This window comes from Nothobranchius furzeri, chromosome 4 (assembly GCF_043380555.1).
Source record: "Nothobranchius furzeri strain GRZ-AD chromosome 4, NfurGRZ-RIMD1, whole genome shotgun sequence".
Taxonomy (NCBI): Eukaryota; Metazoa; Chordata; class Actinopteri; order Cyprinodontiformes; family Nothobranchiidae; genus Nothobranchius; species Nothobranchius furzeri.
This window is the reverse complement of record NC_091744.1, coordinates 2,085,840-2,099,612: the sequence shown is the minus strand read 5'-3', so window position 1 is coordinate 2,099,612 and position 13,773 is coordinate 2,085,840. Positions and strand designations below refer to the sequence as shown.

Below are 13,773 nucleotides of genomic sequence, written 5' to 3'. Positions count from 1 at the left end.
ACAACTCTACCACTGACTATACTTACCTTGCAGCACATATGTTTTATCTCCACAAACAACACAAGCCTGAAGGAGTTCTGCTGTGTTGTGGACTTTCTGCTGCTAATGGTTAGCTTCTAGCCGAGACATGCTCTGCTTTCTCCTGCACGTTAAAACAACAGCAACCTTTCCCTCCACAAGCCAAGATGGCTGAGTCTACGAATGCTAATCTTCAGTGTCAAGAAAACTTGTCTCGCTTTTCTAATCTGAGTGTTTCATTGTCTTTTTCTGATTTGGATCGGTGACTAATCCAGAAAATAGAGGTAGAAGACTATTTTTACTATGTTTCACATAAACTATTTAAACCATCTAGCTCCTTTAAAGCCATACTAGGCAACTTTTTTCTATTTTTAAATCATTTTCTTGAGTCAGTATGTGCTAAAATTACGCTTTATTTGGTTGTTGAAAGGCCACCCAGCCCCTATCGCCCCCTGTGGCCAGAATATTCCACTTGCAACTTCAAACTGGGACTGTGTTCAGTGTGTCCTCCAGCAGTCTAAGCCTATAGCAGCATAACTACAGAGATAGCTCTGGATAACCTAGCCTTTTAGATGGAGGCATGTTGGAAATTGAGAAAATTGAGCTGACATGCCTGGTGCTGCTGTCCGGTTTCAGCATGTTTCCTGCATGTTTTAGATCATGAACACAGCCAATTTGTTTAATTTAGTGATGAATCACTCTTGTTGACACTAAGGAAGGCTGTTAGCTGTTACATTTATGGGCTCGACACACGGGAGGCGTCAAACGACCGCGATCAGCGAAATTTGTCGCTGTCGCTTTTATTACCTGACACACGGGAGGCGATCCGCGGCAGCGGCCAGCGGCAAAACCGTCTACTACGCGTTCTGTTCCATGGCGAAATCGAAACTTCCGTTGTTTTGTTTGGCTGTGTCAGGTTGGAGGGAATTAAGGTTATTTAAGCGGTTCAGAGATAATAAAGTGGTAGATATGATGTTTCACAAGCTGCTGTTAGAGTTATAAGAAATCTTACTTGTGAGTTTACTATATAAAAAATAATAATAATCAACTTCTCCTCCATGTTTGCTCGGAGATGTGCGGAGCATCCTGTCCGCTCATTGGTCAGTGAATGAAACCTCCGTTGATTGGTCCTCGTCCGAGTGACGGCGATGAAAATTTGAAAATGTTTCAATTTTCTGGGATCGGGTCGCTGGGTCGCCTGTGCACGACACGTGCACGAGCGCAAAATTTCACACGCACGTTTTTCGCGTTTCGCTTGGTAGGAGAGAGACCCGCGATTATCGCTTTGTCGCGCATGGCTCATTGAAAATGAATGGAGGAGAGGCGATGTCGCCTCCCGTGTGTCGAGCCCATAAGGCGTTAAAAAGACAAACGCACAGCCAGAAGATAAGTTTTGCTTTTGGTTCTACAAACGAACACTAGAGGGTGCTAAAAGCAAGCCAAAACTGCCTCGTCTCCCTTTAACATCATTGGAGACCTAAGTCAGTGAGTCTTGCTGAGTGTGTTTATATTAGCTTGCCAATTAATTTTTAGCATTTTCATTGATTTTCAAGTAACTTCTTTACATGAAAAAATAATAAAATAAGTTACTTGCTAAAGTTGCTCATCATTGGGTAGCATATATTGGAAAACATTCAGATATTTGAAAAAAAAGTATCAAATTTGCTTCATACAAAAATAGTCTAATACTCTTGACAGAGGAAAAAGAAGGATCCCAAATGCATTCTGACCATGCAAACGAAACGTCAGCTCTTAAAGTTTCATAATAATCCAATCTTTTCCTCCCTACAGAGGCAGTTTGGTGTAGAACCCTTGATAGGAACAACTTGTGCATATTATAGTCACACGTCTATCAGTTATTACAGACACAGGTGCTCTGAAAGAGAGCACTTGACCCTCTAACCCTTTGGTTGCTCGGTCCTCGGCTGAATTCAGCGACTCCCCGTGAATATATTTAGCTGACTGAATATGAATCAGGTCACAGAACAGGATTAACTCTGGAGGATTAAACCTCCATAAATCAGAACTTCACATAATAAAAAAAAAAGAAATACTTCATCAACCCCAACAGCCTGACTTTAACTGTCTCTGGATATCGAGATCTGAAAGGTAAATCGGCTGATGGACGTGAGTACAAACTGTGTTTCTGTGTTACAGAATCATCAGAGAGCAGATCTGAGACACCCTGCTGCAGAAAGACAGCCAGCTGGGCGCTTCAAACAAGATCCCACAGATAAAGTCACTAGAAGAAGACAGACGCTGTTATTTCCCTGTTTTCGCAACATTAACGTTGCTGTAGTATGTTAATGTGTCATGTTGAGTGTTTAACATTTTTTTGCCGTGTTAGGACCCCTGTCTCGCTGGATGAAGAAATAAAATAGGAGAATGTGGTCTCTGTGAGGTCTTTCGGGGCCTTTTAAGATGTTTTTGGAAGCGTGCTTCTTTGTAAAACATGAGCAACCCCAGCTTGGAGAAACAGTGTTAAAGGTCGGCAGGATTGATGAGCTAACGGTTAGTCCCAGCACAGGTGAACCAAATGCATTGCTCTCAGAGGTGAGAGAGCATTCTATGCTAATTGCCCGTTTGTGATGTCACAAATACGGACTTTTTGAAACAGCTAAGGTTAATTTAGCAGAATACCTTTAGTTTTTGTTATATTAAAAACATTGACAACGGTGATTTACAGTTTTATTTACATGGTTATTTAAAAGTGTGGATTACTTGTTTAATCAATACATTTGCATGGGGTCTCTAGTAGGAATGAATGACTTGCAGGCAGAACTCAGGGCACACAAAAGCCCACAAAGCCCTGGCCCTGCAGGACCGGTCTGGGACATCAAGGCTGAGGATTTGAAGTCTTACAGTGCATTTGATTTGTCCTCGGAACTCAGAAACCCAGACTTCCGAGTAGAAAAAATAAATGCCCCCCAAATTCAGACTTCCCAGTCGGAAACTCGGAAGGTTTTCAGAACTCCAACCTCTGAAATGGCTGCTGTCTGTATTAAAAACAGTAACTTTTGGGTGAAACGTGTTTATTTTACAAAACGCACTTAAAAGAGTGTGTTTAAAATCAATGTTACATGTAGGGCTTGCAACTCTAAATTGAACATACTAGGAGTTTTGTTTGCAAGTTGAACATACAGCTTAAAGCGTTGTAATTAAGAGGAATCTACAAACAATGGCTACTTGGGAAATAGGCGTCGCCATATTGGAATCCTGACTTCCCCGACTATGGTAACCAGAGCGCGGGTAACTTGGGTGTGACGCCATTTCCAGTTACGAGTTCTGACTCCGGAGGTAATGGGATTGGATAAAAGCAACGCGACTCTGCCACCAACTCTGTTTTCTCAGGGACATGGATGTTTTATCTCCACAAATAACAAGCCTGGAGGAGTTTCAGCCATGTGAGTGAGTTGATAATGCTAACGGTTAGCGTCTGTTGAAAGAGACGTTCTCTGCTGATTTTGGAAACTAAAACAACAACAGCTTGAGTCGAGGTGGGTAAGTCCAATTCACAGTGTGACGTAGATCTGTCAGGCTTTTCAAATCCTAGAGTTTCACCGTCTGTTTTCTATCAGAAACTAAAACAGGAGATAGGTGTAGGAGACTATTTACATGTTAACCCTGCATTAAAAACTCAAAATGAAAGATTATAATCAGAAATAATTATTTAAAAAATGGCTTTTCAGTCAACCCCACTTTTAAAAGTGTTAATTCCACCAGCAGCAAAATGGAGTTGTTCTGGTGAATTCAAGGGTTAAAGTCTGCAGGGTTACTTTTATCTTTCTACCACGTCATAACAATGAAAATTTGGAGATTGTACCAGTTTTAAGACAGGAGCAATACACCTGGATCTTGGCTGTAATCAAACTAAAAGATTAAATATGACTTTATAACAGGAACTCCTACAACATGGATTAAAAAATCCATGTAATGAAGGATTAGTTGCACGGTGCAAAAGCATTGACACAACCTGCAGCTTAATGTATGGCAGCATTGTTTTGGCACCATCTTTACTTCTGTTTTTGTTTGTTTTTGGGGGGGGGGGGGCTATTTATTTTTTGATATATTCATTATTTTATTGCATTTTAATCATCATAACATATTTAAAAACTCTTGACATTCAGATGCCGTGTTTAGCTGAATCAGCATTTTAAAATGTTAAATGCACATAACTTTATAAGTCTGAACAACCAATCGAACGAGAAAAACAAACATAACATTACACCCGACCAAAGGCGACGTTATTTGCCTATTTTATATTTACATATTTACAAAACATGCTCACAAAGTCAACATGATAGATGATGATCTGCTTTAGGTGATAAAATGTTGTTAGTTCAAGCTTTTTTATTTTATTTTTTTAATATCCTTAATGGTGTAAAACAGCAAACAACAGGCTATTCTTAGAAAAGAGACATTTGCTGGGCTGGAAAATAAATGTCACTCTAGTTATAGAAATGCCATTCAAGCAGTGACTGAGAGGCTCCCTGGCTCTGCTGGAGAATATGACCCTCATTTTATAGGATCCTAAGTTTAATATTTGATGATGGAGCTCGTGGTATAAAAACGCGGACCTCTCTGTCTTTGAATAGCTGCAGAGTAACCAATCGCCGTCATCTAGATAAGGCAGGATAATTATTAATGCAACAGGTCAAGGCAGGGATTTATGATGAGAAGAGGAATAAAGCTGCTTTTCAGAGGTGGCGCTGAAAGCAAGAAGGAAGAGCTCCAGAGGAGCGTTTGCGTCTTTCGACATGTTGTCCTTCTAGCAGCTTGTCTTATTATCTCCCTTATCGAAAGCTGTGAGAGTAACAAGGAGGAGAAATGAAAATGACAACTAGCTGTGAAAGCAGAGGTTTAGAAACATGCTGACAATAATGTCAAGTTGTGGAAAAACATGTTGGTTTTATCAACACTTCAGACTGACTCATGACTGAGACTGGTTTCAGACAAGGGTGCATCTCTCTCCTGTGAGAGCAGATCACATTAAAGCGTGGGTGTGAGGTTGTTAACAGTCATGCCCCAGAGGAAGACATGGATTTACATGCACACACGAGCTAATATGCATGTTCCTATGCCGTTCTGTTGCTCATACGCCCCAGAAGACGCTGTGAACCATCAACATTCCTCTTTAATTATGAGTAATATTTCAGATACAACCTCTGCATGTCTGACACTCCTAAGAGAGGTGATTCTGATTCACCGAGATCAAACTCCGTCCACGGTAAAGTCTTTATCTTCAATCTGTTTCCGATAGACGGTCCGACTCCTGCACCAGTGGAACATTCCAAATAACTCCTCCAAATTAGATCATTAACCCAACATAAAACAGAGCTGATCCTCTAAGAGAGAAAAAAAAACATTAAACAACTTTGCAGGAGAAGAATTTCTTATTAATTCCCAATAGTGTCTAAAATAGAAAATGATTAATCAGCGCATGTGCTCCGTAGAGTTGGGACCACTAACAAAGCTCCTGATTTTGATGCTGGCTCTTCATGAATACCAAAGCATTTATGAGGCGTAACCTCCATCCAATAATCATAAAGAAACAAATATTATAAGACGAAAAAACATTTAGAGCCAGATGCTTTTGATGATACATGGTTAAATAAAAATGCTGTGTTGTTTTACGATTATGAAATATATCTAGATTAAAAGAAATGAAAAATTATTATTGCAAACTGAATCCCCATCTTAAAAATATGCTCTGTTTGTGCATCAAGAGTTTACGGCTTGTAACGTCTTCTTCTGCTGTTCATGCAACTGTACTATTGTCTCTCTAGTGACACCAGCTGCTTCGGACAGGTACTGCAGGAAGAGTTGTGTATTTTAAAGGAGACATGTTATGACTTTTATTTGTTTAGTTGTAACCTATGTCTATGTAAAACATTTTATGGAGTTCTTTGCATAAAATCCTTCTAACATAAAGCAATTTCAGCAGTTTAAATCTCGACACTTTCATTACCTTCCAGAATGAACTGTTGAAAATAAGCTGGGGATTGCCACACCCACTCCTCCCCGGCTCAGGCTGCTATAAGCTGAGATGCTCTAATATGCTAGGTTCCCTGTTTGTGACATCACAAACGGGGACTTCTTGAAACAGATATTTTTAGGCAGATAGTTCATAAAACCAAACACTGACAGACAAAGAATGAACTTTTTTTAACATTTGGAGTGTTTATAGAGGCAGTAGACACCCACATGGCAGCACAGAGGTATACAAACTGCGAGTTATGCATATGTCCCCTCTAATAAAAACAAAAACCATGTTGACAGCATGGCTATAAATGTATATAACATGCTTTAGATAAGTATTATATACATAAACTATATGTAGTGTCACCTGTATGTTTGTAAATAAATGTACAACCTACTTTTCTGTTGTTTGTTTTATAATTTTGAAAAGCTTGACTACAGAAAAGGATAATTCTAGTGATGGGAAGCTGAAAATAATATTTTTATTATATTGTCATAAAGCAGTTATTTAAGTGGTGATCTATGTAGTTGCTTGTTTTTATGTTTAGCAAAAAATAAGGATATTTTTGTTGCATTTTTCATCCAAAAACGAGGGTTAATGAAGTCTAAGAAACCCTTTAAATACTCCAAATTACATGAGCAGTCAGACTATCTAGACAAATGCACTGGGGTATATTTGGAGGAATGCTTTAAAATTGTGCAGGGCAGATTTTATTTCCTGATATTTGGACATCCCGCCTCGGGCTGGATAACAGCAACGTGACTCTACCACTGACATGCAACATGGATATTTTATCTCCACAAGTAACACAAGTTTGAAGGAGTTTTGCTATGTGGTGAAGTTGCTCATGCTAACAGTTAGCTTCTACTAGCTGAGATGTTCTCTGCTATTTCCTGGATGCTAAACCAACAACAGCCTTCTCTGTCGCGAGTCAAGATGGGTGAGTCCATAAACATTGACAGTGTGATGTAGATCTGTCAGGCTTTTCAAATCCTGGCACTTCAATGAATTTTCGACCAGAAGCTAGAGCGGGAGATAGGTGTGGGAGAGTGTTTTCATGTTCAGCCTGCATGAAAAACTCAGAGTGAACGAATTTAATCAGAAATAAGAATTTAAAAATGGTGTTTCAGTGATCCACACTTTAAAAAAATGATTGCTGTCCAACCTTAGTGATGTCACTGTATTGAATGTACAATTTTTAGTTCAGTTTTTTGCTACGAAAACTGACTCAAATGTCTGACATGATTTGTTTCGTAGCTCCGCACAGTCTGTGACTTTGGCAAATTTTCCACGTTAAACTAAGAAGCTGTTGGGAAAAACCACCTTCTAAGACGCTGATGATGATGCTGAAAAAACTGAGAATCCAGTCTATATCTGTGCACTTTGCAGCATCTTTCTATTACTTTCTTCGCATTCTCCTCATGTCTCAATGTTTGTTAAATTGACTCAATTGCCAATTTTTTTGGGGTCTTCACAATCAATATCTTTGTGCTTTCACTGCTTCCACTTAAAAAATCTCTTTCTACAGGCTCTGCTTCACTACAGGAAATGTAACCTCTGATGTGAAGCACCTTGTAGATAGAAAGTTTTGAAATACATACGAAATTTCATTATTCAATGTAACAATCTGCATTTCAAATGTCCTTTTGCTCACAGACAAATGATAAATTACCTGTATTGTCATGTTCTGTGCCCCTTTTGTCCACAGCTCCCTCCTGGTTTCCCTCATGTTCTCCATTCTCCCCACCTTTTGGTTTAGTGTTTCAGTTCTCCTGCCTCCTTTAGTGTGTGTGTGTGTGTGTGTTTCCTTTCCCCACTTAGATCATTTACTTTCTTCTTTTTAGATCACCCTGTGTCCTTGTTTCTATTATGTTTTTAGTTTAGTTTGGTTATATTACTAGCTTTGGTTTTCAGGATTATATTTGGTTTTTCCCTTGCTTATTTCTGCTTCTCCTCAGTTCATTGTTTTCACCTGTGCCCAATTCCCACACACCTGCCCCCTCATCTCCTATCACCCAGCGCCTGTGTATACACCCTGCCTGTGTCTCTCTGTGTTTGTCGGTCCATTGTTGTTTGTCACAGTGTTTTGTCTCTCTCAAAGTTTCTCCAGGTTCGTGCTCATAAGTGAGCTTCTGTTTTGTTTCTTGGTCATTCTGTGTTCCTTGAGATTACGCTTGGTTTTGCGCCTTTGGATTTATGTTCATCCTCCTTTAATAAAAGGAATTTATTTTCTTAAAACCACTCCTGCCTCGAGTCGTTCTGTTGGTTTCTGCATCTTGGGTCCAACTCTCCTGCTCGCAGCTTGACATGTATAGCGCCTTTTTAGGGTTCTACAACCCCCCAAGGTGCTTCACAACACAATCAGTCATCCACACACACACATTCACATGCTGGTGGGGATGAGCTACAGTGTAGCCACAGCTGCCCTGGGGCGCACTGACAGAGGCGAGGCCTGCCGAACATTGGCGCCACCGGTCCCTCTGATCACTACAAGCAGGCAAGGTGAGTTAAGATACAGCCGTCAGTCAGTTGTAACCGGCGCAACTTGAAGCTACCAGTGCGGTCTATTCCTGATGTACACCCGTAGCTGGGTGTCTTAACTACATTCACTGGCATGCCAAGGCTGTTGGTGGCAGTAGTATCCCAAAGTGTCTGTGTCTTTGCTGAAAACAGTTCCTTGGACTTGGATTAACTATGTAGCGAGCTGTAACCGTCCTCAAAGTAAGACTAGATAGCTTTAACATCGATATCAGTGATCGTTGAGTTAAAAACTTGACCAGTTTCATATTTGACACCACTCTCTGCTGACAGTTTTGTGGAGCGGATAAGTGTCCAATAGAGGGTTGTTTTTTTTACCTCGTCTACAGCTGTTAGCTGTAATGCTAGCGGTTAGCATTTTCAGTTGGCATCATGGCGTAGCCTGGAGGTAAAAGGAAGAACGTAATGCCTTTAGAGGCGAAGCAATGAGCTAATTCCAGAGTGAACATCGAGGTGACCTACACTAGCTTGAGGGCGCTAATGGAGGCTACAAAATCATGGACTGATGGTGACCTGGCTTTGTTGCTACTGGACTTGTAAGTAATAATATTTTTTGTTCAACAGTGTGGATCTTTTCACTTTGTGGTTTATTTTAGTATTAGTATGCTAATGTTGGTGTTAGCACATTAATGGTGCTAGCTAAAACAGGTTGCAGCAGGGTTTTTTAAAACAGTTGTAATTCCACTTTTAACCAGTAGGGCAGAGGAGCAGGAAACTCTCTAGTGTTCCTTTAATGTCGTCCTTCGCCAGTGGTCTTCGACATAGAGCAGTATTTGAGCTCGGTAAACAAGAGAGTGTAAGCACAGGTCGCATGTCAGAACTTTTTGTCACGAGCAATGATGTAGAAACCAAAACCCGTAGTTATTCACGTCCACAACTAAACCGTGACAACGTAGAATTTACGAATCTCCTTTTTGGTCAGAGCTTTTGAAAGAATCTACTTTCATACCATATATTTTCACTTTCATCGTAGTCAAATCTCTTTGTTTTGAGTGTGTGTGCTACGTGTGTGTACAGGGTCTTTTACATTAGCGTTTACAAAACAACAACAGCGACAAACAGCCAGAATCACCCTCACTACAAATATTCACACATCTTTTTAGAGATGAAAAGAGCCAAAACCACGAAGGAGTTAAATAAATAATCTAATGACTCAATTTCATGTTCAGATGTATCAAACACTTTTAAAAACCACACACAGCCACTCCAAATGTCACACACGACACAAACATGGGTTTCTGTCAGCTTTTCTTTACCTTGGCACTGGAATCCTTGCTTTCCAAACCCCCTGTGGGAAAAAGGAGAGCATGAACTGAATTGTTCTTTGCTGTTTAAACACTGAGTTGACTCATTCAGTCACACTCAGACATCCACAGATCTTTAGTCCAGGGACACACTGTTAGATAACACACATCTGGATTCAAGTGCTATAGAAGTTTTTATACTTTTTTCATTTAAAAAACTTCCTAAATGTCGGTAAATTAGCGGGTATACACTTTTATTTCTGGGGTAAAGTGTCCCATAATCACGTCATAATGTGCATTTTCCCCTACGTCAACCAACCCAATGCCAAGTGTGTGTTTTGCACTAAGGAGTGGCACAGAGAGGAGAACGGGTCACTGTGTAAACCTGCCAACATACATGCCACCAGCAATAAAAGGCCCAAGATCACACTCCCACCTCCAACAGGAGGGGAGTGTAAACGTGGGCGTTGCTCCAACCAAGCTGCCTGCTGCTTCACTCCTCTCACTTTTAAGAAAACGCTGCAAAAACTGATCCAGATTCTCCCAAAAATGCTCCAACACGATCTGGATTAAACACTCTGAGATGTGTGTTCATTTGTATAGAAATCTTTGATTAAATAAGAAACCGTCTGTAAATGTTTAGAATTAGAAACGTTTTGCGTTCAGGTTTATCCAAAAACCAAAGTAAATGTTGGTCAGACAGTTTCAGCAACAAACACCAGCTTCGATGGCTCGCCTGTGTCAGGAAAGGGAAAATATTAGTCATCCAAGCGTTGGAGCAGGACGGTGATCTGTTCAGCAGCGAGGAAGACTTTCACAGGGAGAAAGTTGTCGTTTTAGTTCCTGACTCCAGTTTTTCTTTCATCTTTTGCACCAGAGGAGTGGTTCTCCCTGAGATCCTGGTGACAAAACTACAAAATGTTCAAATAATAATAACCACTGGATTTATCAGGCCAAGAAATCACTTCTGATTGAGATTAGAGGATTTTCTCATTTTCACGCCAAGTAACCTCTGATGACGTAAACTCCTCCCATAGAGTGGCAGGGCAGCTTGGTGGAAAAGGTGAACGAGCCAAGCGTAAAGGTAAAGTTCTCGTGATGGGGAAGTGGTTCCGAAGTGAGGGGAGATGTTGTGTTAGGTTATCCGACATGCAACAGGCAGCAGCAGTCGGGAGGGTGGCGGTGAGACCGAGGGCTTACCAGATGAAGTCGGTGCAGTGGCTGCAGAAGGTCGGCTGCTTGAAGAACCTGGCTATGAATTTATGGTTCTTGATTTCGTGGACGTTTTTTTGCCTCAGCGCACCTTTTCGAGCAAACCTGTTGGCTACGTCCTCGGTGGACGACTCGATCAAACTTACATCAGCCATGTCTCCTACAGGAAAAAGCAACACAAACCAATGCAGCAGCCTTGTCCCTGCTGTCCCGAGTGTGGACGAGCTGTCCTCGGAGTGGAGACACGAGTGAAGCGGCGGTCTTCACTGGAGACTCTGAGCGCTTTCCCAGCCTGTCGGTGCCTCTGGGCTGCTCCACTCACTCTGACAGCTCCGCTGTCTGTCTGTCAGGGCTGGAGGTGTGAGACAGGCTGTTTCCGCTTGGTTCCTTCAAAGTAAAAGTCTGCTATTGAGTTTTATTGTTTGTTTTTGTTTTCAACAAACTCAAATGGGTTAATGTTGTTAGTCTAATTTACGAATTTACTAAAATATTTATGTTCAGTTTTTAAACATATAGTGTAACATGGAATTAGCTAAATAAAATGTTTAGGCTGAATCATGGAAAATAATCTATGATGATGATGATGATGATAATGATGATGTGCAATGACAGCTCAAAATTGTAGCCACAAGCACAAAGGATTTCATGATGCTGCAGAGTTTGCACTATTTGTGCATCCTTTTCATTAATCTTCTTAATCTAATTTCAAAGATAAAAGTATATCAATATCTTTCTGTGATTTTTTTTATCAATTTTTAAACTCAAAAATAAAATCTTTATTTTTTTAATTATGTTACGATTGGTTACATATCTGACCAGTTGCTTTCCCATATACACTCATCTTCATCTTAATACATTATTTGTATGTTTGCTTGTTTTTTCTATTTTTCTGAAACTGTTAAAAGCACATATAGTGCATATTAAACTTAAATCTAGACAGCTTTGAAGTGCCAGAGAGTCTAGCCTTCGATCTGTGCAGCGTTTTATCTTTTTTTCACAATGGATGCTGTTGTACATGAAAGCATCACACACCTCCATTTTAAATCATTTAAAAGAACCAGAAAAACCTTTCTGAATATTCATTTTTCTTCCTTCATGAAGAACATGTCCGCAAATCTATAATAATAATAAAAATGTTGACAAGAAAGTGTTTAAAGCATACACGAGCAAACCTTATTAGTTTATATTTCAAAATGTATTACAGATGCTGATTTTCTCATAAAGTCATTTTGGAGAAGTGACAAGATGTTTTATTTTTAAAAGCTTTTTCCGGTTATGCTTTTACGCAAGGCTTTGCCGCTTGACTCCTCTCCTCTGCGCTTCCTTCCTTCTCACTCCGGCTGATGTCACGCAACAGGATCTGCTTTGGGAGGAACGAGGTTCTGGTCCCCGCTGGAGGATCTGAGGGCTGAGGCGTCCTCGTGTGGAAAAAAACCGCATTACATAGATAATAAACCGATTATTAATTACTTACAGATTAGTTTTGATGTAATAAGCTGAATATAATAAACATGTGTGTGCACATGCAGATAAAAAGATATCACTATTGTGTTTTGAACTATTACAACTGATGAGAACTGTTATGGTTTATTCAGAAACAACACAATATTAATTATTATAGTTGTTCATTTAATATTTTAGAATAAAGTGAAACGTTTAATGCATGAGGTGACTCTTGAGCAGAATATGTAAAGTTTGGTCAGTTCTTGTGCTTGTTGAGTCTGCGGTGTCGTGGAAAAACCCTGAACCCTGAGGACAAGGAGACAATCGCAGGATTACAGCAGGCAGGTGTGGGAGTATAAAGGCTAGAATGAGATGTGGCATTGGGTTTGCTTTCTTACACAAGCAGACTTCAGGTCATGTTTTGCATGAATTTGCAAAATGCTGAAAGTGTTTGCTCTCTGTTTTAACTTTGACCTTTAGGCTGAGAACTCCCTGGAAATCCACACCCACCCAAGAATTCAGGATATGCAGTCACTGTTACTACATGTTTAAAGAAAAAATGCTGAACACAAAGGAAAAATTATGTTTCACTGAGTTAAATCACAAAAACAAGAGTTTCATTTGACTTCTTTTGGTTTGGTTTTATCAATCAATCAATCAGATTTATTTATAAAGCGCTTTTCAAACAATGTGCTACTCAAAGTGCTTTACAAAATGACCCCAGATTCCCATAACAGGTTAAAAACATTAACAGACATATGCAAGCACACGCACACACACACACACACACACGCACGCACGCACACACACACACACACACACACAAGTAAAAATTATATTTGGCTGAGTCCAGATGAGCCAAGTAAGTAAGGCAAGGAAACGCCGTCAGAGGAGCCGTCTGCCCCGGCAGCATCAGGTCTTCCACACTAAGTCAGGGCGCTCAATGGAGGGGGAGCATAGACCCCCACCTATAGAGCGCCCAGGAAGCTACAGTCGACCACCGCTCCCAGGGCAGAGGGCCCCTACAGAGGAAACACTGGATTAAAATGAGTAAAAATATAACAAAAGAGCTAATATAAGGGACAAAAGTTAGAAAATAAGTAATAAATAAAATCATACAGACAGTAAAATCATAATATTAAATAATAAAACTGTGCTAAAATATAATCATATAAAACATGCAAAGCAAGTAATAAAATGTAATCATGTAAAATGAGAAATAAAACTGTAGTAAATATTTAGATAAAAGCTAACCTAAATAGGTGGGTCTTGAGCCTGGACTTAAAAACATGAACGTTCTCTGCGGTCCTGAGGTCCTCTGGCAGCTCGTTCCAGAGG

The 13,773-nt window shown here is 40.1% G+C and overlaps 1 protein-coding gene across 2 annotated transcripts in view; it reads right to left on the bottom strand.

The window, feature by feature from the left end:
- prkcaa (protein kinase C, alpha, a) overlaps positions 1–11,337 on the bottom strand; it is a 205,196-nt gene extending 193,859 nt beyond the window's left edge. For both annotated transcript variants that reach the window (XM_015968942.3, XM_070550006.1), the window contains exons 1-2: positions 10,981–11,337; positions 9,793–9,824 (exon numbers count right to left, since the gene is read on the bottom strand). In XM_015968942.3, the coding sequence (XP_015824428.1) occupies positions 9,793–9,824; positions 10,981–11,147 (199 nt within the window). In that variant the 5' untranslated portion in view covers positions 11,148–11,337. The remainder of the gene's footprint in view (positions 1–9,792; positions 9,825–10,980) is intronic.
- Positions 11,338–13,773: the final 2,436 nt, after the last annotated feature.